Source organism: Leptonotus elevatus, chromosome 3 (genome assembly GCF_054856555.1).
Source record: "Leptonotus elevatus isolate MCC_2025b chromosome 3, RoL_Lele_1.0, whole genome shotgun sequence".
Taxonomy (NCBI): Eukaryota; Metazoa; Chordata; class Actinopteri; order Syngnathiformes; family Syngnathidae; genus Leptonotus; species Leptonotus elevatus.
The window spans coordinates 13329224-13355770 of NC_141241.1; the positions used below are offsets into that span (position 1 = coordinate 13329224).

The 26547-nt window shown below is 41.1% G+C and overlaps 1 protein-coding gene across 1 annotated transcript; it reads right to left on the reverse strand.

Moving 5' to 3' along the window:
• Nucleotides 1–7187: 7187 nt before the first annotated feature.
• Nucleotides 7188–22496, reverse strand: fam120b (family with sequence similarity 120 member B). Its single transcript, XM_086072287.1, has 15 exons — nucleotides 22416–22496; nucleotides 22048–22167; nucleotides 21257–21447; nucleotides 20802–20935; nucleotides 20607–20729; nucleotides 19886–20077; nucleotides 19539–19785; nucleotides 19263–19446; nucleotides 19077–19178; nucleotides 18218–18390; nucleotides 17094–17186; nucleotides 14023–14229; nucleotides 13528–13666; nucleotides 10588–10846; nucleotides 7188–10517 (listed from the first exon to the last, which is right to left on the reverse strand). Exons 2-15 carry the CDS (start codon nucleotides 22163–22165, stop codon nucleotides 10487–10489), a joined length of 2193 nt encoding a protein of 730 aa, XP_085928413.1. The 5' UTR covers nucleotides 22166–22167; nucleotides 22416–22496; the 3' UTR covers nucleotides 7188–10486.
• Nucleotides 22497–26547: the final 4051 nt, after the last annotated feature.

The following is a 26547-nucleotide window of genomic DNA, read 5'->3' on the forward strand; positions in this document are numbered from 1 at the left end:
ATTACAATGACCTGAGCTGTATGTGTGGTCAAAACAAATTAAATAAAAACTTTTTGCTATCCAGAGGCTTAAGACAGGTAAAGGTTTGTACGCAATAAATTCAGATTAATATTACATTTGTGGACGATGAGTTACGAAGAAAAATCCAGCCATTTTTATCCAACTCTGAGGGGGACGGCCATTTTGCCACTTGCTGTCGAGTGAAGATGAAGATGATCATCTTCAGAAAACAGGTGAGCTGTGATTGATCGTTGCCTGAGCCCTGAGCAACATTGATGTCATCTTCAGTCGACAGCAAGTGGCAAAATGGCCGCCCCCTGAGATGGATAAAAACGGCTGGATTTTGCTGCTTAACTCATATTCCACTAATGCAATATCAACCAGAATAATATATTTAGACAAGTGGGGCTGCATAGAAAATATTTTTGTCAAAAACATATATTTTTTTGGGTTGACTTATTCAAGTATCGAGTGTCAGTACTTTTGAAGCTTTTATAGTTTCATGTCAAGATGACAATGTCAATGCTCAGTCACACAGATCCGCAAAAACGACTGAAATCTCAGCCCTTAAAAGTCAATTTGGGGTCTTGATATAACAAGATGTTTACCCGAATGTGGGTGACTCAACATCGCCCGCCACACACAGACACACACATATCTCTAGCGTGAGTGACAGATTTATCTGGAAAGGGAAATGAGGAGGAAGAGCAGGACAAGACAAGCTTCCTAAAAACAGACACCCATTAGCTAGTGATAAATGCTCAGTGAATGTATGAATCTCAGTTCAGACCTAGATTATTATTAAGTGCTAAAAGTTATTATATGTTAGAAGACATTTTTTTGTTATTTCTTACTTTCTGACTGAGTTAAAAAAAAAAAAAAATCATACACGAGGAGACATTTCCCAGCAGACTCATCCTCTGCTATTTGTGTGTATGTGCGCACGCATGTTGTTGCAGGGAAGCTCTTTGTCACCCCAGTGAAAAGTGTCACCTCAGTGGGGGCTTTGACACCTGCTCTGGTGTAAAAGGGGAGTTGGGGGAAGGGGGGTAGGGTTGTAGGAGGACATGAGAAATCCAGGCTTCACACCTCCATGACAGTGGGAGATGATCCTTTAACTAACCTCCTAATACACACGCAAACACACCGTCTCGAGGGAAATAACGGCGACTTGGATTAACAATACTGGATGTTATTCCTATTGAAGCGCTCACGATAAATGAGCTCACCCCAAAAGATTTGTTTTCCTTTCAGAACCTATATTTTTTTAATGCACGTGTGGTGTTGTTAATTTCAAATCATATTTATCTCGAGCACTGTGTCACGTGACTATTTATTGTATGTATTGTTTTAAACATTAAAATAATTATTTATATTCTTCCAAACATTTTCAGCTCAACACTCAAATTGGAAATTTGGTTCATCCCTTGTAAACTAAATGTACTCAAATATATCCATCTTTTTAATTGTGCTGATCGGCAACCAAATACATTTATTTGACCTGCAACCCCTTTTGTGTCCCAACCTTAAGTTAGGAAAACCTTGTCTCAAATGCACTTAGAAACTCAGCATTGTACTGCAGCAAATATTTCATATTTTACTAAACAAATGCTTATGAATGCAAATTTTAAATTACGCACAATACACGACGAAGTCTGCATTGAGAGCTCCCTCTTCTCGTTCACGCACACACATCCTGTTCCTTTTTTGACACTTACATGCTAAATAGACACCAGGACTCATTTGTACTATTTAAGGCTTCCGTGTCAAGTCCTGCTTCCTCCTGTGAGTATCTTAATTGATCGACTTCAGGAGGGGTATAGGATTACAAATTCCAAAACGGTGTTCTTCTTTCTGTGTGGTCACTGGCTCCAAACTAAACACCGTCAACTGCATCCAATCTGGGCATTTCATTCATGCTATTTCAAGCGTGACTTGTTACAAACACAAGTTAAGATTATTTTATGAAAGCGCCAAAAGAGAGTGTGGCTTTGTGTGTGTATTTGTCGGTCCTATGCTAAAGGGAAGTGTCTGTGCAAATCAAAGAGCAGGATGAGGTGACATGTACCAGCTGAAGTACTATCACTTCTTTTACTAGGATGTGACCCCCTACCTTGCACTAATGTGTGTGTGCGTGCGTGTGTGGAGGTCAAATAACTTACCAGGCTCTGCAGAAGAATTTCCCCGGGCCCTCAAAGAAATCAGTGTCTAAGGTCATAAAAGAACCAAGTTAATGTTTCTGTCTGCTTCCTTATGAAAATATACACTCTCACCGGCCACATCTGCATCGAACCCGAGACAACCTCATGATGCGGCTACATCATATTTTAAAGTACTTGAGGATGTTTAATGACAACAAAAGGGGGCTGGTCACAATAAGGAATTGTGGGTATAATGTAAAAAGTTTGCGGTTCAATAGATGGAAATTCCAGTTGTAAAGAGGTGACCCACCTGAGGTGCTCCTCATAAATGAAACGTCTTCCATTTTTCTGTCCTCGGTGATCAAAGCATTTCAGTCAGACATTTATAACCGTGACACTGATTTAAACACATGAAGAAGAAGATGCCACTGTTTTGCTATTGAACTCACACAGGCAATTTTTCCAATGATGCACTTCAAAGTGATTTATGGAGACCAGTCTCTTTAACACGGCACACTCCATTGTGGCATGCCTCACGAGGCACTGCTGTTTTGGTTAGCAACATAATTAAAACGGGCTAAGTAGTCTTTGAAGTAACAGAAACGGATTCATGGAAAAGCTTTCGTGACTGCAAATTTGAATAATCTATTGAATGAGGCCAATCATGAGCAAGCGGAATTGCAGTCAGCAGACAACATAAAGATGTTCACTTGTCCACGCTTCCAAAATAAATAAATAAGTCACCTCACAAGGAAGATAAGTGGCTCCATGCGTCCAGCTCTGGGATTTCCCCATTATCCCGACCTTTGACCATGACCCTCTTTAGCCACCCCCCCCAATCTGTCTGTTTGTTAACCTGGATCTTCATGCATGTGACCCACCGAGCACTTCACAGACAGAAGCAGCAGAAAGACATCTGCGCAGCCTTAAAGCGTTACCGGGGCCAGAGACACAAGTTAGAAAAAGAGAGACATGAAGCGGGGGCCTGAAAGAGAGGAAGAAAGAGACACATGGAGTCAAAGTGTCATGATTCATGCATTAACACAGGAATGCCGTTGCGAGGTGGCACGGGCAGCACTATGGTCTGGGTGTGTGCAACTGATGATCTGGTCAAAAGGAAGAATCCGTAGGAAAACAAGATCCATGTGTGTCGTCCTCATAGAAAATTTTACGGCATAATTCTCTACAGGTGGTGAAAAAATATATATTTGACATCATTTAATATGAATGATTAAATATGTAAAATTATAAAGGGTGTTTTAAAATGGAGATGACTGAAATAAAGAGATATTATGGTGCATTTAATATTAATAGGGTTTCATAAACATCGCACCTTGACAAAAAACTACTGGCGAGTCGAAACGTCGGAAGCTCTTCAACATATAGATAAGCCTATATGGTGTTTGTGACGATGCTTCTCCTTTCATTATTCTGTGGTGCACATTAGCACAAGTTTGTATTTCAATAGCCTATTGTCTCGGTGACTTGCATATATATTGAAAGTCGTGTTTACAATACATGGTATTATTTGTTTTTAATAAGAGAGGCTGTCAAACATATTTGAAGGCCCCCGGTGTCAACACGTTGACAACTCTTACTCGAGTCGAATGCAGATCACTTTCACACGTTTACGCATTAGAACAACAGCGGGATCTTAAACTCAAAAGACATCTGTGTGGATGCGGCTGGATGCTTGTTTGTTTATTTTAAAGGAAGAGCACAAATTTGTGGCAAATGGCAAATGTTTGTGCGCAAGCACGCTGTGGTTGTTTACACAACATCCACCCTCCCCCAAAAAAAGAAAAAAGATGTAGTGCTTGCTTAAGTGAAATCAAAGATGTGGAAAGAATGGGGATTAGAAAAAAAAAATTGTGCTATGCAGGGTCAGGGCCTCATTTGCGTCTATCAAACCGCACACGAAACAGAAAAAAAGTATTAAAAGACACCTTTGGATCAGGATTTCTCTCTTGCTTAAGACCATTTGGAAAATGTTCTCCAGCTTTGTGGGAGCAGCTTGCAAAAAAGCCATTTTCAGTTCAGGGTGTAAAAAGCAAGGTCGCCAAAGGCATGTACGCTTGAACTAAATCACACTACAAAGCAGGTCCATAAAATGTCCAAAAAGCTTCATGATGAGGCAAGCAGAAGTCAGTATGCAGCCGACAGGCATAAAAAAAAAAGGCACTTTTTAAGTCACTCAATTTTCAACGGCAAATCTGTGTGCGATCTGCCTGCTTGTGTTGCCAGATAGTGGTGAGAAAGGCTGACAAAATGGGAAAGAATTCCGCTTGGTTGACCCTAAAACCAAGATCGTAACAGGACTTGAAAACAAAACACCACAATATGGAATGGGCCGCTGTCTGCCCAGCACTGGGGATGATCCAATCAGAACTCTCTATTGATCACAAGGACACACAGGAAAGTTCTCTTGGAGTGACAAATCATTTAATACTGCGGATTGGTGGTCCGTATGTCGGCATTGACGGTTTCATATGTCGACTCAGGCCGTTTTTGTGTGGGGTTTGTCGCATATTCTCTCCATCCTTGCGTGGGTTTTCCCTCTGGATTCCCAAAACATGCAGGTTAGGTTGTTTGAAATTATCCATAGTGTGAATGTGAGTCCAGGGTGCTCCCCCACCTCTTGTTGAGTGCCTGCTGCAATAGACTTCAGCTCACCTGTGACCCCAATGGGGACAAGCACGATAGAAAATGGATCAATTAGTTAAACTTGGTGATTCAAATAGCAAAGATCATGTCAGCAATCATCACACGAGACTTAGCTCAGGAAGCATCAGCTGGATTTGTGTTTTGCTTTTTCCTTAGCTTTTTGTGTTTTGCTATGTAGGGGTATTCACATATATTAGTCCTGGCTGCTCACAAGTTTATGGCCAAGACAATAACTAAAGAAAAAATCGGATTCAGTATTACTTTGTAATATTTTCTTTTTTGTTTGTTCTGTATTTAGGTTTGGAAAAAATATCATCAAATGTGTGTCAATGTCTTCAACGTTATCTTACCATGCTGCTGTTCCTCAGCTATGGACGCGTCAGAATTATATTTGGTAGTCTCCACTTTGCTGCAGTAGTGTGATTTATTCTCCAGCTTTCCCGCTCAAAGTTGAGTACAAATGTTACTTGCATGACGGATAAGAATGTTAAAATGTCACTTTTAAAGGGGAAGTCAACCTCAAACATTTTTTGACAATAATGTTATATGTGACCTCACTAGTCTAAACACGATATTCTGATTAATTTCACATTTGTGGAATATGAGTTATGGAGCAAAATCCACCCCCCCCCCCCCCCATTTCAGGGGGCGGCCATTTTGGAATTGCTGTCGACTGGAAACATCATCACAGTTGATCAGGCTCAGGCAACGACCAATCACAGCTCACCTGTTTTCTGAAGCTGAGCTGTGATTGGTTGTTACCTGAGACTTGCGCAACTGTGATGTCATTATCACTCGACAGCAAGTGGCAAAATGCCTGGATTTTGCTGCTCAACTCATATTCCACTGACGCAATATTAACCAGAATACCGACTAGTGGGGCTGCATAGAACATATTATTGTCAATAATTTTTGGGGGGGTTGACTTCCCTTTTATCAATGCCTGTACAGTTACGTTTTCTGAAGTTGACAGTTTTACAGTGTTTCGAAATGGATTAATTGCATTTACATTATTCTTTGTAGGAAAACTATCCATATGCAAATTCATTAGAGGTCAGCCGGCAACCAATTATGTTCAATATTTGAAGTGCTACTGTATTTTTACTGATAACCCTAACAAGACATAGAGCCACGCGTTTGAACACCGGTAAATAATGTTCATCCTGTTTGGCAATTAGACAAGTATTGACTCTATGCAGATGTGGTGCGGTCAGTTGCACTCAAACACTTGGTAGATGACAGCGGTTTTCGAGATGGATCGTGAGCAAAGATGGCAAACACATTAGGGCACGCATGCACGCAAGCATGCACGCACACAAAAGAGGGCTCAGGGTCTCAGGAGAGGTGTCTCACAAGAGATGGGCTGACATATGGCCAGCAGACCCCGGACCACTGGGTGGAGCAGGGTGTGTGTGTAATGTGTAAGCGGGGCTTGTGTGTGTGTGTGTGTGTGTGTGTGTGTAAGGGTGGGGCTGCTGAATGGTCTGAGGGTGCAGATGAATAGACCAGTGATTTGAGACAGTTGAAACTCAATATTCATTTCACTGTTGCACTGATGCTGTTTGTTTATGTTCCTTTATTGACAAATAATTGGTATCATAATTAAGCTATACTTCAAATATTTTATTCAAATCAATTTAACAAAAAAATGTATTTATTTTTTACTACTAAAGGTTTAAACTGACAAGAGATGGAGTGACAGAAGAATGTAAACACACTCCTATTAATAAAAGGGAAGTCAACCCCAAAATGTTCTTTATAATAATATGTTGTATGTGCCCCCACTAGTCTAAAGATGGCATTCTCATTAATATTACATTTATGGAATATGAGTTAAGCAGTAAAATCCACCCGCTTTTGTCTATCTCAAGGGGCGGCCATTATGTCACTTGCTGTTGACAGAAAATGACATCGCAGTGGCTCAGGGCTCAGATACTGACCAATCACGGCTCAGCTTCAGAACACAGGTGAGCCATGATTGGTCATTACCAGAGCCCCGAGCAACTCTGATGTCATTTTGAGGTGACAGCAAGTAGCAAAATGGCCACCCCGTTAGATGGATAAAAACTGTTAAAAACATCCCCAAAAATATTTTAAAAATAAAAACCCTGTCAAACAATAAAATATGAATAACCTGCATGCACTGAAAAAGAAACAAAACAAAAATCACAATAAGATGATTGTATCTGCACACACTCTCAAAACTAATACTTTGTTCAAGCACCTTTTGCTTTAATGACATCATCAGTGTTTTGGGGGAGGAGTTTGTCAGACATGTTGACTTGTCCAATCTGCCTTACAAAAGAGCTCAAGCCCCTTTTTCAGCCCCAACCCCGCTCCCACCCCCCAAAAAGGAACACAGGTATGTTTCCTTTCTATTATGGTAAAATCAACAACAGCTGATTAATTAAATGAACAAAATATGGCTGAAAGTTCTCTTTGCGAATAAAGTTGCTAGGTTATAGTACAGTAGTAAACAATCTAGTCGCGGTTCCAACACACGTCGTTAGCCTGCTTTCATCCACACGTGGGAATTCCTCCACTCGGCCAGTCAATTCCATTCCTCAACATAAACATAAATACACACACAAACACACAAAACAGCCAGGGGTGGCTTGATGGTGCCATTTGACTGAATGGCCTATCGCCATGGTTACAGCAGTACTCCATCAGTCCATTCAAAGAACAGATGGCCGATGTGCAACAGGAGGCACGTTTCAATGAACACGCACACGCGCACGCACACACCAATCGTTCCCTCTCTCACCCTCCCTTCCTCCCTCTCTCTCTCCCGCTCTCTCCCTCTCTCACACACACACACACACACACACACACACACACACACACACACACACACACACACACACACACACACACACACACACACACACACACACACACACACACACACACACACACACACGCACACACACACACACACACGCACACACATGGATGTGCTCCTGCTCAGAGGGAGGGTATTGAACAACCAGCAGCATATGTTCCACTAGTCAAAGTGCATTCATTCAAAGACACAGGGAGGAGAGAAAGAGGGAGGGAGGGTAGAATGGACACAGGTAAGAGAAGAGGCGTTCGTTATTCAACACAATTCAACAATCCATCACAAGCAAACTTATTCATTTTTAATATACGTACATGTGTGTTAAATACTACAATTATATACAAGGCGTATTATATAAGGCTGTAGGGATTAGATCTCATCAATTACACACACAGACACACATGCCATGGGAGTTGCTTCCCTCCGCTTTGGCCTGTGCTAAAGAAAGCACTTTATACTTATATGCTGTAAATACACAAGGGTTCTGTTTGGCCACTTCATCCCTGCACATTTTTGGAAGCCTGCATCAACAGAGTGCATCTATTACTGGGCCAATGTGAGCACTTACAGGTAAAAACAAAACAAAAACAAGCAGACAGTATTGCTCTATTTTGATTGACACTGTCAGAGAGGCATATATTTAACAATGGTGTTTGTACGTGTTCGTAGCATTTCGACTTTTCATTCAAGAAGAAGTTCTCTTGGCTCTAAAAGCTTTAGAATGTTTAGACAACACAGAGAATGTGTTAATAGAATATAGAGTAGCTCAAAACTAATTGGATAGCCAACGAAGGAGGGGGAACAGTCAAATTAAGCAATCCCAGACCGGAGGAGTCGAATTGGGTTTAACTGCATGTTTGTGTCCCTGCTGCTGGAGGAACCACACCCACTCATACACATATAGAAAGAGGAAGCCAACAGGGTTTTCCTGTGGTTGAAACAACACAACAGACCATCAACTCAAACCCTGCCAGTTTTCTCCTGTCTCCCAACTTTGCCTCTTTTCTTCCATCTCTTCCTGTTTTTTGTTAGTCTGTCTATTCTTAGTCGTTCCTCCAATTCCACCTTCTCCCTCTGCTCTCCCCATACCTAATACTTGACCTCTCTCCGAGAGGCCTAAATTTCCTTTCCTCTGTTGTTTTATCCCCCTTCTTCTTGGTTCAGCCTTCTCTCATTTGCTTCACCGCAGAATACATCCTGCCTCTTCGTATTAGTATCTAAACATGGCCGCTTTGCTTTAGTTATGTAGGCGTCTATGCTGCCCCACCCACAGACCTCTCCTCTGTCGCTCTCATGAAAAGAGGTGGGCATTAACATTCCGTTACATTTCCTTAAGTCCCTTTTCGGATTTAGTGTAAGTAAGTATTATGCATATTTATGTTAAGAAGAAACACTACATTTACTCCATCACACTGAACTACATTTTGCTTACTTTTTTTTATCTATTATTGCTTTGACGGACTTCTGCTAAGGGTGCTGTCACATGACTCAAATTCACCAATCCAACATAATGACTCGTGACGTTGGACTCCATCTCACTAATCAAACAGAGCCAGGCAGTCACATGGCTGTACGCAAAGTCTCCGCAGCCCCACAAGAAGCAAAGTTTTCTGTTTCTATTTACATCCACCAGAAGAGGAAACATTCCTCGGCCTCACATTTATCTATGATTACCTTACAGACTATGAAAAAGAACAGCTATGTCTGCCTCGTTCCTGTTATTCTATGTAATCTCGAGGCCCGGTTTCACCCATGTCAACAAAAAGAAGTTACTTTAAGATCATTTATTGGGGCTAAATTTGCCTGAATTTATGTTATTTTATGAAGATGAAATGTATTATTGTTGGACAATATTTGAATTTGCACATTCCAATTTTATATTTTTGTCAATTTGATAGCCATGCTGATTTAAAACAATTTTTTATCAGAGGTTATTCACCAGTTGAGTAGCTTATTCACTCAATACTTATTAATTTTACTTGAGTCATATTATTGTAAATTAACATTAATCTGATTTGAGTACAATTTATGTTTATTAGACACAATTCTGCTCATGAAGATGCAGCAGGAAAACTGGAGTGGAGTTCCGTTCCTACAACCATGCATGCAAATGCCGCACAAAAACACACAATGTTTTATTATTCCATATACTGTACAAAAGATGATTAGAAATTTAAACAAGTTGTAATTTTAACAAGAGGGATTTTGTTTACACCTTCGGTTCCACGGTTACGCCAAACTAGACCAGTTTTCTAATTTTATCACATTTTTTGGTACATCAAAATTGTAGATTTTTGTTTTTTAAATATCACTGCATTATACAAGTGATGTATTTTTCCTTCAGTGGCAACATCACATATGTTTTAAGTCTTATATAGCACGAATTTAAAGGTGTGTGTGTTTGAGTATTGCAAATGGGGAAAACCGGTTCCAGATGAGAATTAAGCACTGATCCTCTTTCCAGCGCATGTTTATTTATTTTTTAATTTATACATTGAAAAAAAGGCTGTATTTGTTTCTTGAGTCTATTTTGTTTTGTTTTCTGTCACAGCCAGTTTGAATCGTGGCAAGAGATGCCGCCGGATAAGTTTCTTCTTCTTCTTCAACACCCCCCCCCCCAAAAAAAGACACATTTCAGTGTTCTTAACCTCTCAATTCTCTCTGCTTAATCCTCCTATTTTCACCTACTACATCCTTTCGACAAACATTCTTGACAGCTAATCAGTTTGTTCAGAGAAACTCGATTCTGTGATTCCTTTCATCAGCTCTTTCCTACCCTCTTAACTCTTCGAGTCCTGCACTCTAATCCTTTGCCCCTCTCCTCTCTGTCAGGGCGGAGTTACGTTCCAGAAGCAGGAGGCTGACGCCATCTGAGAGGAAGAATTCCAAATGAGGGACCATGATATTATTCTTCCGTTAAAACACCTTTGGCGATGTTACCTGGGAGCCAGCTGGTATCGCCCTCTGCTGGGACGCCACCGACCCTGAGGGTGTTCTGGCCGAGGGTTCAGGCTCTGAGCACCTCCATCCATGGAGGGAGGATGAAAGGGAGGGTGGACATATTGGCCTCTGCCTGTTCCTCTGTATGCAGGTCTCTCCTGTAGTTTGGCTCTGCTGTTTCCACCAAGTCGCTGCCCACTGCCCCTCCGCCATCCTCCGAATGACGTCTCGCCCCTCTCCCGCCACTTTTCACCACCATCTGAAGGTACGAGTACAAATATAGACACTCTTGTATTGCCAAAGTGAGCATAATCTTTAATAATGCAACAAAGCCTTGTACATGCAAATCACCTATCGCCGTAAATCCACGTTTCAAGTAGGTCTCCTGCAATTGTCTGTGAATGCACCTTCCTCTTTCTTCTTGGTCATTGGCTCTCGTCTTGTCTCATCAATGGACTTTTTCAGCATTGCAAGTAAACTTTCTAAATACGTCTCGTTTGTGGATATAGTATCAGTGCTACTTGACCCGAGATATTAATTACGATCTTGACATGCATCAAGAAAGTCCGTCATAGACAGAGAAAATCTGGTCACTTTTCAAAATAAGATATTTTTTAGCCTCAGATAATAAACTGGAAGTACAAGTAAGTTTCTCATTATTTCAACTGTGCAGCCCACTGCAGCTCGACCCAGTTGCTGGGAACCAATGATTTATAGTACAAATTAGCGCTGTGAAATCACACCGCTCCTGAATTAAACATTTTTCAATTCCAGTGGCAGCACCCTAACAGTGAACACCTACTTTGCACGTCGACACGACATGGCACAGCGTTCCGTCGCCACGCTGTCGCAGCACATACAATGAAATGGGTTCATCAAATGCGCACTGCGCTCTATAAGTGCAGTGTGAAAAGGCCTTTAATCTTCACAATTCCATGCTTCCAACTTTGTGGGAACAGTATGGCGAAAGGTTCTTCTCTTGTTCCCAGTGCACAATGTAAGGTCTGCTTCGATGAGTTTGGTGTCGGTGAACACATTTAGAATGAACGAAAAGAGAGATTGTAAAAAATATCAGCAAGCTATGATTTAGCAAATGGACGAAAAATACATCGATAAAATTAAGGCTGTCAAATGAGACTCATGATATGTGACTGTACCCCGCCATTTACGGACAAAAGAAAGAGTAACAGAAGATTCATGGTCAAAGAATAATTTGGGATGCCGAGAGATATTTGCTGAGGAGACTAAATATCTGGCCTGATTGCAAAAAAACAAGCCAAGCCAGGCCTGCAACGACACCACATAGCGCCAGCACAACTCTCACTCGCGCACATGCCTGCACACATCTGAAGTAATGATGGGAAAAACGACTAGGGAGGGCACAGCTCTCCATCTTGTGCCAGCAGAAACATCCTCCTGAGACCCACAGAGCTTGACTTGAGTAGAGAGCAGACAGTTTGGGGTAAACCAACTTGGCACACGCTGCTGCTTAAAGAAAAAACATTCACCAAAAGTCACAGGGGTTGCATAAAAACGACGGGTTCATATTTCACAAGGCTGCTGCTGACTCGTGCCCGATGACTGACCACCAAGTGGCGGAAAGTTCAAGTAAAAATATGTTTTTATTTCTTTTTTTGACAACAAACCAAATTTATTTGGAATGCACCAATAAGCCCAACGAACTCACTGTAGTAAACAGGAGCATTGCAATCAAACCTTCAGCTCTGTTCCCTTCACAACTCAAAACATCTGAAAATAGTGTTTGTGTACTCAACACGGGTTACAGTTTTCCTTGAATTGCGGACTTTTTCCATTTATTTTCCCACTTACAGTTTCATTCCAGCTTCACTTGGGTTGTAGGTGGAGGTGTGCATTTTGAGGCGGGACTTTTTCTGCTCTTATTGGTGAAAACTGATGACCTTTTATGGTTTATTGTATTGCTCGTATGTACAGTGGTTAAATAAGGTCTATTATAAGTTACTGTACTGCATAATCTGTCAATATTCACACACAAAAAATTTACTTATTTATTTACTTAAAATTTACTAAAATTACAGTATTTGATGTTACAACAAAGAGTATAAGGCACATTGAGGCTAAAATCTAGCATTAGAAAATTTTATATTTAAAAAAAAAATGTAATTGACAAGAATTTAAACAAAGGTGAGGCTAATCATCATTAAAATTCTGAACAATGTTCTTGTTTTCATTGAGAAAATATTTCTTACTAATCCTTTATGTTGAGCACTGTACATATACAGTGTCATGAACAATTGGAGGGAGGCTCCAAATTAACAGTTTGTATCATTTTGAGGGTTAAAACCGTCCCGTTACTTTTTGTGGTTCATAAAGCTGTTTTTTTTTGTTTTGTTTTTTTACTATGCAGACAGAAGTTAGAAGATGGTGAGGTGCGAAAATGCTGCAAAAATGAGGAGGTAACGAAAGGCCAGACAAGATAAAAGGATTAACGTATGGGAACAAGTGAGGTAAGGGGAACCGAGTGGGGATTGATGGGGGGGGGGGGGGGGGGGATGAGACAGAGAGAGAAGTCTGTAATCATTGTTGTTGTCTTAAAATAGAGTGCTCCCAACCTATAAACAGAAACATGTTATTACTAGTGCACTGACAAAGCAAGTGTTGGATTCAGGCGTGCACATGTGTTTGCAGCCGTGTGTGTGCGTGTGTAAGAGACCACAGCACACATGGAGCTGGTTACAGCACGGCACTCTGGGTAATGTGGTTCACTGAGGGCTACCAGAGAACTACTACCACTGATCAATGGTCAGATTAAAATGCTATTCTGCTATTTTCAGACCCAGTGTGCATTGTTCATTCTAACGATCAAACATGAGGCCTTTTCAAAATGAAATGTAAGTATTACGAAACAAAATTCCAACAGTGCTAATAGAAAAAATATGTGAAATATGTTGCTTTCGTCACCTGTGTGTCCGTCTCTGCATCGGGTATGACTTTGTTCCAGCGCGCTAACTTTGGGTTGAGACTGCAAGACTCTGTTTCTCTTCTTGCAAACTTCTACATGTTTCTCTCTCAGCCGGACAAACAAGGCAAGACTGGACGGCTGGAAGGGGAGCAGACACATGCTGTTAAATGCTGGGCCCAATTCACTACGCACCTGAACAATCGAATGAGATCCATTTCAAGATGTATGCCGTATATGTTGGACAATGGCACTGAGGGGTATATTCACATATTACAAATAGTAGCAGAAAGAGCTGTACGTCCATCCATTTTCTGGTTATGGTTCAAGGTTACAAGGAAAAGCAGTAAATAACAATTGACAGGGTCAATCAAAACGGGACATACATTTTGCAAAGGCGGAATTTGGAGTTGTGGTTGTCTTTAAACTGTGCAGTTGCACCAAATGAAAGAGCAAATGAGTGCATTCCAACTATTAGTCTCCCCGTTTCCACTCACATTGTTCTCCAGCAGCACCATTTGCTCAGCGCCGCTATGCGCCAGCAGGTACTTGGAGTGGAAGAGATGCCCATCGAAGCTTTGCCAAGGCATGAGGGCGGCGTTGGGCAGCGGGCTGCCGCTGGCACAGTTGGCCCCCAGCATGTAGCTCAGTCCTCGGACGTAGAGAGAGCCCAGTTGGACTGTTCGGCTGCAGAGGAATGGCAGCTGAGAAAAAAAGAAGTTTGGAATTATTTGCCTGGTCACACACATCACATCTTTCGTTGGACGCCTGATGCTTCGTTTGATCATCTGTCGCAGCACTTGGACAAGAAGCAGCGTGAGTTTGCTACATGTCACTTTTCATTCTTGCAACACACAGCTCAGTCTAGCACAACGGGCCTCTTTGGGTTCTGGGTTTTGCTTAGGAACTTCTCTTTCTTTTCCTATCCAAGCGAGATGACTCGGAAGGATAATGGCATTCAATAATTGCACTGTTCCATGTGCATTTCATTGGTGTTAAATGTAATTATTTGTCAAGTGTGAACCTGTGATGCTATTTAAAAAATATTATTCGCATACCCTCACATGGGCCAAAATCTTCGTGCTATTTATATTGATATAACATACATCAATATCAGGAATGTGAAGATACCAATAATGAATATGTGCTTTATTTAGTATCAACACATTTTATAATACTTTTATTGAGGTGAAAACCAGCTTAGAAGCCTTAATAGCCTATCCAAGATATAAATCCAGCTAACAAATGTGATTTGTACCAATTCCCTATGCGATGACAGACTGTTGCATTATGTCGTAAATAACCATTCAAGCAAAAAGCAGTCAATGACAGAAGGCAGATGTTCACTGTGTGCACGTTTTATGCTCTCACCTGTCCCTTGGCAGATAGCGCTGATAACTGTGATTATGTACACACATGCGCGCGCACACACACAGGCACTCACACACTCACGCAGCCCTGCCTGTCACCTGCTTCCAGTCAAACACAGCTTCACACACTGAAAACAATGAAGCACTGCACCAGATGCACAAAAAGCCCGAAGCGCACAAACAAACTGACACAAAGAAGGAAAAGAAGAATGAAAGAGTAAAAAGAATAAGAATATGAGAACACAAAGTAGGACAAAGGACAGAAAATTGTGCGCGTGTATGTGTGTGAGCTGTCCATTGAGGTGTGTGTGTGTGTTTGACGTAAATAGCTCCATGTGGTGAGCGTCAGGCAGGACAGACGGGTGATGTCGCCAGAACAACCTCCGTCTCTCTCACACACACACACACACACACACGCAACTCCATAGGGAGGAATGCTGCAACAAAACCAAGGCATCCCAAAACCTTCCCGACGCAACCCCTTTCCCTTAAAAACAAGCACAAAAGCTTGGTGAAAACATAACATGATAGTGACGTCTCTAAATATATATTTCCAAGCATAATGTGCAAGACATAATGATGGACATGCACACATCTGCCACAATGGAGAGCCAGCACAAGTCTATTCTTCTTGTTACCTGCGCCTGCTCGCGCAGGTAAACCCACACTGATCATTTACAGGCCTACACCCTCCAAGAGTCTCCAACCTCTCGCAGAGATCACCTATTATATACACCGAAAGACACTGCCCTAATTACTGTGGAGCCAAAACATGAAGAGGCAAAACACAAAATAAGTACGGTAATTAAGACGTGAAAATAAAAGGGTCAACAACAAGGCAGTGAACGGTTTGGGGAACAGCTGGTCAGGCACTTTAAGCTCCCCTCTTTGGGGAGAGTAGTGACTTTTGAAACAAACTGTGAATATATTTCATTTCTACAACAGATGAGGAGAAAACCATAAACTTTATGTATTGATTGAGTTATCTGGGATACCCGAGTGAGGATAAGCGGTTCAGAAAATGGATGGTTGGCATTAGCTTTTCAAGAAAGTCAACAGTCGACGAGTCACAGTTAGTAGTCATGATTAGTCAACTAATCGGATCATATCGTCGCTGCTATGTGAAAAACACTTATGTCCATTTTTTACAATTTTTTTATCACAAAAACGTACAAATAAAAAAATGGGGGAAAAAAGGACATGTTTTTGGACGTGTTTTTTGCATAGCAGCAACATTATGTAAATTGCAGCATTTCGCATCAGCAAGCAGCATTATTACCTTACAGCTTGAATGCTTTTGGGTATGCATACATTAAAAAAAAAAAAGATAACCAAGATGTGCATTCAACTTTTATTACTTGTTTAAGCTCGTTTGTACCAGCATTCAGAGTAACTAAACATGACATTGTATTATGTTACATCAAACACGCATGTTGTGTGCTAATGCTAGCTTCAAGACGCGAAAGTCCGTGTCAGAAATGGAATCAGGTTTCAACCACAACGTGTTTCTTTTTCATCACCGCCGTACTGCCATAAAAGGCAGGTTTGCACTGCATTATGGCATTGCAAGTATTTTGGATAAAATGTACCATAACTTTCCGATTATCTTGCTAACCATCAGTTAGCCATGACACTGCATTACCCACAGTGCTTCCGTTTACATCACAGATGACCCGGATTACCACTGCTGCCCATATGCGTCACAGGCAGGTAGTTTGAGAAAAAAAAAAAAAGAATTAAAAATAAATACATAAACACATAGATAGACTACTACATTCATTGTCAAGTCTTTGCAAAGATAATACTCAGTTTTGATTGGCAATGACGTCATTAGAGTATCACTTGTAAAATGTCATGGATGTAGTTGAACTGCACTTCAACAAAGAGCTGTTTGTATTAGTCTAGACAGACAGACAGACAGACAGACAGATACAGAGACGATAGACAGGGGGAAAAAAAGAAAAATACAAACAACCACATTTACATGACAAGCCCACTTCTAATGGTGCTGTTTGTTTTCGTTTTCTCGACGAAATCCCCATTCAAGAGCCTATTTGGGTTTTCTCTAAATGTTTTTTTCCCCCCCTTTTCACTTTCCCTGACTGGAAGCACGTTTACTGTAAAGCATACAGGGCTAATGTTCTCATACATTTGGAAACGCACCGCAAATTTGTTGCAATAAATGAGTACTTGCTTACCTTGTTCTGTTGAAGCTCTTCCAGAGATTTCAGCCTCAGGCACACAGCCTGACTCAGGTAAGCATCCACGTCCTCTGAACATAAAGATGGTACCTACGAAGAAATGACGGGAATGCGAAAAAAAAATATGCTTATGTATAATAATAAATGGCTTTCAAATTCAATCCCATCCCGGTGTGTCGTCTGAGTGTGTCTGTTTGTTTGGTTTGTCCTCAACAGGGAAAGCAACAATGCTGAATGCAGCCGGCGTGTGTGTGTGTGTGTGTGTGGGTGTGTGTGTGTGTGTGTGTGTGTGTGGCGTGTTCAAAACAAACAAACCCCGAAGCTATTTAAACAGACGAGTAGTGAGCGAATGTGAATGCAGCGGCCCTCAGACAACAACAGCCACTGTTGTCTGTTGGCCTGTCCGCTCATCTTTGCTTGTCTGCTCGAACATGCTGCCCTTCTGTTGCGCAGTTTTTTTCTTTGATAGACCAATTCAGTATAAATTTGATAGTTGTGCCAAAAAACTACCTGGAAAAGTTTTCAATGCCTGCCTCTGTGACTTCTAATAATACTAAAATGGGGGCAGAGCTGTGAAAATGTTCTCCTCGACAAACATTTAAGGTTTGCTATCTTGTTACCACTTAACTTGTTTTAGGGCAAAGTTGTATTGAAATAGTATGCTTTTAAAAAGAAAACATATTAGGAGGCCTACTGGTGAGGTCAAACAAACACATTAAAAAGGCTAACACTTAACACTCATTGTAAAGAAACAACATGCGGAAAATGAAAGAATGAAGCACCTGGGTGCTTATCAGAGTGGCTGCTGACGTGTCTATGGCTAAACTGGTCACTCTGGGTGATAATGGTGGACTGGCCACCAAGCCAGAGACCCCATCAACGGCCGCTGTTTAACGTCACAACACGTTGACCAAAGTGCGGAATAACTGCAGCATGTATTGTTGATCATATCCCAAATTGAATGCCCACTTTAGTGTAATATTATATTTTCACTTTTATTTTGTTTTTTTTAAGTGTGGCCCTGAAAGCAAATTATTCTTAAACAACGAATGAAAGTAATATTAATTGGGCTTCAAGAAATCATTGCTAAACAATAATTAAAATCTTCTACTATGCACTACCTGGAGGGCAATATAGGTGACCAGACAAAGAGCAGCCAGAAGAAAGTCTTCAACAACTCCGTGCAATTCTGCAAACTCTTGGCAGTCAAATATTGAGAAAAAGCTCATCAGACGAAGGGCTGAAACGTCAGGCCCAGAACCGAACCACAGCAGGTCTAGACTGGGCTGCTCACCTACAAAAGCAGACAGAAAAAAAATGAATTAAATGAGGCTTCAAAAACGAAATCATGAAAAATCAACCAATTCTCTCGCTGTCAGATGCTGTGACCAAGTCGGCTGAACTGTCAACTGTTACTCAAATCTGGAAAAATGGATACTACTCTATTTAGCATCTTTCTTATGCCTCCCCGTACTGGAATGTATTTCACTGGGTTGTCAGCTGGGCTTGTTTACACCGGCGGACAACGAGGCGCTCTAAAGTGGGCATGCCGGCATGAAGCCTTGGTCCATACGCAGGTTGTCAAGTCTGACTTTTTTTTCTCCCTCCCTACTCTTCCGCCTACCTCCCCGTGTCATGCATGCCGTTACAGTCAACAATGAGGCACTCTAAAGTGGACTATTTAATTGGAAGAGGCATTTTCAGTTGATGTGGATAAAGACACTTAAGGACTTGCATAGTAGTGGATGCCCAACACTCAAATGCGACATTGCATGACATTTCAGCCCCCCCCCCCCAAAAAAAAATCAGCGCTATATCTCCAGAATTCAGCACTACATAGTTCTTAGCCTTTGTACATGTTTTCAGGAATATTCTTCCAAACGGTTTCATGTATTTAGGAGCAAATATCTGAATTCACTTTACAGGGTTTTTAAAGACCACATAACTATTTTCACAAGGACTGTAGGTACTGTACTGTACATGGGACGCAGATTGGGACGGGGAGGACCATGTCGGGCTCCTTCAAAAGGTTGCCTGGGTAGACAAGCCACTCTCTGATAGCTGGAGGTTCCACGGTGCTGTCTGAAAACACACAAGATTCAAAGAATGGCTTTGCATGCGGGAGTCCACGGGTGCGAGGTTACTCTGCATGTGTCTTGTGTTTACCATTATGCCTGTTGAGCAGGAGCAAACCATAGATGTGTTGTCTGGACGACTTAAAGACAACAGCCTGAGGCAAAAGTTCATGATCTTCCTCATCCTCCAGACTATTACTACATTCAATCACTCCTTCGCACAGGACATTATAAACCATGAAACCCTCTGCCGATACATGCTTTTCTCTACAAGCCTACAAAAAACCCAAAGAGACAAACATGGTTTTAGACTCAGCAAAGTGGTTATTTCGGTGGTAACACATGGTTGGCATGGTACAGGGCAGACCTTTATTATTTCTGGACTGACATATTTCTCAAATGTAGCAGGTCGGGCATCCTGCTGAGGAACCTCCGGTCCAGCCAGTAAATAGGAGCAAATTCCTTTTTCTAGAAGGATTCTGTCTGCATCTTGTAGTTTCAGAGTTCCAGGGATAAGCCCTGACTCCTCCCTGTCCCAACAAGAGTTGATAAACTGGGATACAGCGAACACCATCTGCCCCTGAGCGCCAGAATGGGCTGTGTCATATGGCTTCCTGACAAAAAAAAAAGTATACTGTACAACATATTTGGTGTTTTTCATTATATTAATATTTGAATAATTATAATTTTTTTTACATAAAGTGAGCCTCACACCTGTATGCTGCCATAGCCTTGTTCCTGATAGCCTGCATGCGTTCTTCCGGCACCACGTCATTACCCAGGAGACAGGCCAGCAGCGGTAACTGAGTAACATCCAATCCAATGACTCGGCAAAGCATCTCTCGGTCATATAGGATAGTGGTGAGGCGGTCTAAGTGCAGTTTTGCCACTGATAAGTAAGGAACGCTTGAAAAAGACCAAAAATTATAGACTTAAATCTGGCATCTTATCTGCATTTTCTTCAATTTTCTACGGTCAATTCGACTTGTCAGTGACACAAGGGATGAATCTGTGACCATAGATAGTTAAGAAGATGCAAGTCAAACTAAAGGCACATTTGTGCAAGGCTCAACAAAAGTCGTATGCCATATGTCATTACTCTTACCAGGAATTTGTGTGTTTGGAATGATGCGGTTTGATGGCTGACTTTTTTCAAATTCATTCAAATCGTCTCGCCAAATGTTTTTAGAAATTTCTTATTTTCTTCTTTAAGCTGAACCACAAAAAAAACGTTCTTCTTGTTTCATGGATAAAGACATAAACAATATTTCTCATATGTGACATGTAGAAAAGCATTTGCTTGCATATTTTTGTTACACTAAACATTTTGAGACAACAAAATAACCAGGGTATACATTTTCATATTAAAACATACATTCTTGTGAATACATCATGTTCAAATGTAACTCAAATTAAAAGCCTCAAGTTAACCAACCTGTTAAATATGATGAAGTCTGAGTCCTGTCCCAAAATGCCCATGCAGCCATGGCGATGGGCGTAAAGGGCAATCTCATAGTCAGCCTCCTGTACTGAGCAAAATACATCCTGACCTAATGTCCTGCAAAAATTGTTTTAAATTAATATAAACATTATTATTACTATTAGCATTTTATTGTCACACATTGCAAACCTGAGGGCAAAACATGTGAATGTTGCCAAGCCAGAGGGCAGACTGAAGAGCTCTTTTCCTGGTTGCTCTCCATGTAACTTAATGTAACGGAATATTTTAGACACCTCCCCATTCACTCTTCGCCTTCGCTTCACCTGTAAGCAGCAATCAGACATATTTCTGGGGGTATCCAGCAAACACAACACATTATAGGTGAAATGTCAAGGTGTCAAAATCCTATTAAAGTAACAATATTGTCTATCGCTGGAGTCGGGACAAAACCTCCTAGGTTACAATTTGGCAAATGTAATATTTTTTCAAAAATCTATACTTTTGGTCAGTCCATGTGTGGGTGTTGTTTTTACAAATTCTAAACCAGTCTAAACCAACGTTTTGGGGGTCTCCTAAAAAGGGACTATTTTGGAGGTACAAGGTTTCAGCACAAAGCCAGCAATATGCAAGTTTGTGTTCCTCACCCACTGATGTCTCTTCTTCTCCTCAACCACACCATCAAAGAAGAAGACAAGATGGATTCCTGCAGAGTTGAACGTCTCCACCCAGCTCTTCAGGATGCTCATGTACTCCTTCCACTGACCGCCGCACACCCAGTCTTTACACAAGTACCAGTGGCGCAGGCACGCCATGCCATCCACAACAAGTGTGGGACCTGAACAAAATGTAAATGAGTAAACATTTCCAGGGTAGGAACACATGCACTAATATAGTAAATAATGAGACACCGGGCAAAATGAGTTAATGTGGTTGCACAAGTGTGCAGACCCTCTAATAACCTGAATGTGGCTGTGTTCAGAATTAACCAATCACAATCAAACTCATGCTTTATATTGACATAATTTGTTTTTGGCCAACTTATTCTACACATCATTTAACGGACATCCGTATGACAGCGAAGGACAAATAAAAGCAAAAGGCATGAAAGTGAGTGACTTAAGCAGAGGTTCAGGTACCCCTTGCAGGGGAGAAATGTTTTCAAGGATCAATGTAATGTTACAATAACAAATTAAAGCCACCAAGCTCATCTGTGTGCATGCTCCTTTCCTACACATGGGACTTTTGCATCAAATTCACATGAATTTACCAAAGCATAGCAACGTTAATTTGTATCACAAATGCTGGAAATAATATTGAAGATTTGTTAATATACTAATTGAAATAAATGTTGAAAATGTTTCTTAAACATTTTTGCCTTCGTCCCGACTTTAAGGACTTTCTGCATATGTGCACGAGGCCTTATAGAAGACTCAACTGGAAGACTTGTCGGTTGTTTTGGAAACATGCTGCCTGGCCATCTCTCTCAGGTTGACTGTCACGCAGGATTCTGGACAGCAGCGCTCCATGAAATACTGGAGACCTTTAACTCCCATTTCTACAGGGGAAGAGCAGACAAAAGCTTTCATTTGGTGCTACCAAGAAGGCGTCTATTTTATTTGATATGGGTTAACATTGTCAAGTCACAAATTCGTCTTTTCTTGATGCTAACGTTTAGCTTCGTCTCCATCTGCAAGTGTTATTAGTTACGGTACACCCCCGCTGCCCTTACAGTCCTAAACTAACTCAAGACATGTTGTACGTTTCACCGCTACTAATTTAAATCACGTTTAGCAATCTACTTACTTCAAAATATTACGTATGATACAGCAGTGCGTCCTCGTTGTTTTGGTACCCTACTACTTCCTCAGTCGCGCTTGTGACGTCACGCCGTTGCAAAACAAAGCACACGTGCTTGGCGCATGCGGCCACACTACTCAGTTTAAACGGGTGTTCAGAATCTGCCATTCCACAGATAACACCATGCAAATCTAAATATAAACACTTAATATAAAAGACAATGACTGCTGATGCAATAGATTACATGTGAAAAAATACAAACTTCTCAATATGTTGCATGAATATGAATGGACCATTGTGGTCCGTGGCCTCAGTCCACCCATAAACTCTTCAGGCTGGGATCAGAGACAGACTAATTGCTCTCCAGGAGAATAGAGGCTCTTTTCTGAAGTCACAAGCTATTAGGTCTACCTTCCATACAATGCACCCCCACCCTCTCCATGCTATTGTCTGAGTTTAGCAGAAATAAAGAAAGCGGCATATGCTGGCTGTCAGTCCAGCTGTCAGCATCTGTCGTTCCCCAGCCAGATGCTCAGTGGACAAGGAGGGCAATCCACCTCTCACACAGTCAACTGATCTTCAAGGAAGGCGGGGCTCAATTGTAAATCTGCCCTGCATGTGTGCACTCAAAAGTTACGGCCATGCTGACATATCGTGAAAACATTTTTGTGTCAATCATAGCATATCATTGTGGGTTGTTGTTGTTTTGTGTAGTTAAGAATCCGTTTCGCAAACTACAATACATATCATACTGTACACTAAAGAAAAAAATTAACATGACTGAGGAAACAGAGTTAGTCACACTTTTGAACTTTTAACAATACAAGACAAAAGAGGAACATTAGGGGGTCAGAACAGATGCTGATGATCAGGAGTGATGAGTGGTTTCAAGTCATCCATCAGTTCTAACTTTTCAATCTTACTCATTGCTGCAAGTGGAGCTGTTATAGCAAGTGAAAAATTATCATCTGTAATTCAGCTTTCAGATCTACTTTAACTGATCAATTCTTTAGGAAACCATAACTGAATAGATCTAGGCTTTTTATTTTTTTTATCTTTAAGAGATTATCTCAGTCAGTGACACATATTTTTCTGTAAACTCTAACTCATGCAGTACTGTGTATGTAAGCATGTATAATATTTTTGTTACTTATTTTATAACCACATTCATTAATTTATTTGAACAACTCCAACAGCAACAATGCTAGTATTTGTTGTGGTTTTAACTGATGGTTTGTTGTGTTGCCACAACTCCTTATCGTTTTTCCACAAACATCACAAAAAGCATCTTGGATGTTTGCAGAGGTGAAATAACTTCACACATCACTCTGTTTACGCTGTGCCATTGTTTCTACTAATTGACTGACTGAATTCCTGAGCAACATATGCCACCGTACGCACTTACACAGATGGAAGAAAAAGACGCCACCAACCGTGTATCATACAGATAACATCTCAATAGTTTAGGTACTTTCCATTGTGCTACTGTTAATGATATACATGACATCAAATGACTCAACTATCAATCATATAGATCATTGGATTTTAAAACTGATATTAGAGCATAAAGATATGTTTAGGACATAGCAATGTTTCAGTATCAATCAGAACTGTTGTTTCGTTTACTTTAGTAAAGTATCAATGAATTATTTATGTAAACATGCATAGAAAAATCTTCAACTGTACATGTGATTGTTTTGGATGACGTGGGTGCACAAGCAGCTGGTATAACTTTACAAGGCGAAGCCACCAACTACTAGCCTGGCATGCATATTACAACATTTTCCATCTTCAGGTGAATAGAAAATGTCAGTACTGTATATGATTTTTTTTTTCACAAATCCTACTTTATTTGATAGTTAAAAACATTAAACAAAACACAAGTGGGTAAATACCAAGATATGTAGTTTGTTTGATAAGCCAAATTAGTTGTTCAATTTTCTGTTGATTTGGAGCCAGCGTACAAATGCCCTCGTGGTGTAGGTGAACACATGTTTTAGTGGGAGGGAGCATGCACACAGCCAGCTCATTGGACGTTGTCATCTTCCACCTCCTACAACTTCTCAGTCCCCCCCCCCCCTGAGTGTGCCCCCCCCCCCTCCTCTCCTGACCATAGCTTGACTCAGGAGAAACAGAGGCAGATGTTCCAGGAGCACACGACAGCCCACCCCCCACACCTCCCATTTGTACTGGATCAGCAGTTAACCCCCGGAAAGAATTGACCATACAAGCACGCACACACATACAAAGACCACCGCTGCCCAAATCTGCGCTGGCTCAACAGTTGTCCAACTCAATGAACAACACACATACATACACACCGAGAGCTGTCCAAATCCCCCCCAGGGTCCCTGATAGTAGCCACCCTGGGGTCAGGCCTTGTGTCAGCGCCCAAGGCCTGGGGTCTCTCTGGGCAGCTGGCCTGGCTAATCCTGCTGCTGGAGGCCACTGGTTCTCAAACTAAAGGCCAAGGACCCCCAGGGGGCCGCGGGGCACGGATCTCAGGGAGCAAGGGAGTGTGCGATTTGTTCCCAATGCAGGGGGCTTTGTTTGTTTTTGGCTTGTTTTGGATTCAAATCAAACATCATATCCTCGGCTATACGGTGAAATGATGTCTCGTGGGAGTTGTAAATTCAATCATTGACTTTTAAACCATCATTAAAAGCAGGTTGATATACACTTGCGGTGATAATACACACACTGTAACAAATTGGCTGTAGAATTTACAAGAAATAACTGGCAAAAAAAGTTGCCAGCTAATTCTTGTAAAATCTCATTTAATTACTGTAAAAATCTATTACAGTATATTACTGTAATTTTTTACAAGTATTTACTGTCTATAAATTACAGTTACTTACTGTACTGTATTTTTTTTTTAAAGAAAACAGCAAATCACTGTAATCTAGTTTACAACTGATTCTTGTATTCTAATTTACAGGAATTTACTAAGGAACTAAAGTTGCCAGTAAATTCCTGTAAATAAATAATAAAGTATGTCGTTGTAAAATCCATCCATCCATTTATTTCTCAAAAGGGTCTCTGGCTATGGGCAGTAGGCGGGGTACATCCTGAACTGGTTGCCTGACAAATGCAGGGCACATAGAGACGAACAAACCATTCACACTCACAATCACACCGAGGGACAATTCAGAGAGCTCAAGGAGACCAGAGCACCCAGAGAAAACCCACGCAGGTATGGAGAGAACATCAAAACCGACCCCGGAAGGCCGAAGCCCGGATTCGATCTCACACCCTCAGCACTGGGAGGCGGACGTGGTAACCGGTCACCCAACGCGACACCCTTGTTGTGAAGTCAATCCTCGTTCTGCAGCCATGGCCATTAATCAATGTGAGCTGTAATGCCTGTTTATCGGAGAAATGCGATGTGAAGACGATGCAGAACTGTGGCAGGGTTTTTACTTTCTGGACCTGGATTTCCCATCTCTGATGACAATACAGGGTCCGCTATTTGCTTCTTCTCTTTTAGAGAATACCCGCCAATATCCGACAATCTTTACAGTATGAGCATGTAATCCACATATGTACATGCCAAAACAGAATTGCTGTAAAATCTACAGTATTTGACTGCAAATTACCGTACTTTGTTTAACCCATAATGCATTGTGGTATAAAGGTTAAATACTGTAAAATTAAAAATATAAAAATAGATAAAGATAATAATGTAATTTTGACTGTAGATTTTACAAAAATGTGTTACAGTGCACTGTAGAAGAATAAAACTGAAAACAAAACCTGTAGCATTATTTGGTATAAAGCAGTTACTGTCAATCAGCCCCGCCCATTTTATGAATAAATGAGGCAGATTTCACTGAAATCTAAAATACTAATTTACACCTGATTTGACGATCCTCACACTCCTGCTGTGGCTACATTCAGGTTAACAGGCAGTGTTATATAGGGCAGCTCTGGGGGATCTTTGCGTCTTAAAAAAATAAAGAGTGGGGGGATACAAGTCCGTTTTTGAGTACGCTGTTTTACACAAGGGATTAATGATATTGATCTATGTGAAGAAACTTATTAGTCAAACATTTTCTTTATAATAACATATGCACCCTCTACTAGCCAAAGCACAACATTCTGATTAATATTGCGTTTGTGGAATTAAGTAAAATACAGC

What these genes read in the sequence shown, in the direction of transcription:
- fam120b (XM_086072287.1), bottom strand. Translation starts at nt 22,165, where the DNA reads ATGGGAGTTAAAGGTCTCCAGTATTTCATGGAGCGCTGCTGTCCAGAA. An exon ending in AACAACCGACAAGTCTTCCA is followed by an intron (nt 21,448 to 22,047) that starts GTTGAGTCTTCT and finishes CATTTTGTTCAG; the next exon opens with GTCCCACACTTGTTGTGGAT. An exon ending in ATGCAGAGACGGACACACAG is followed by an intron (nt 10,847 to 13,527) that starts GTGACGAAAGCA and finishes TCGTACCTTCAG; the next exon opens with ATGGTGGTGAAAAGTGGCGG.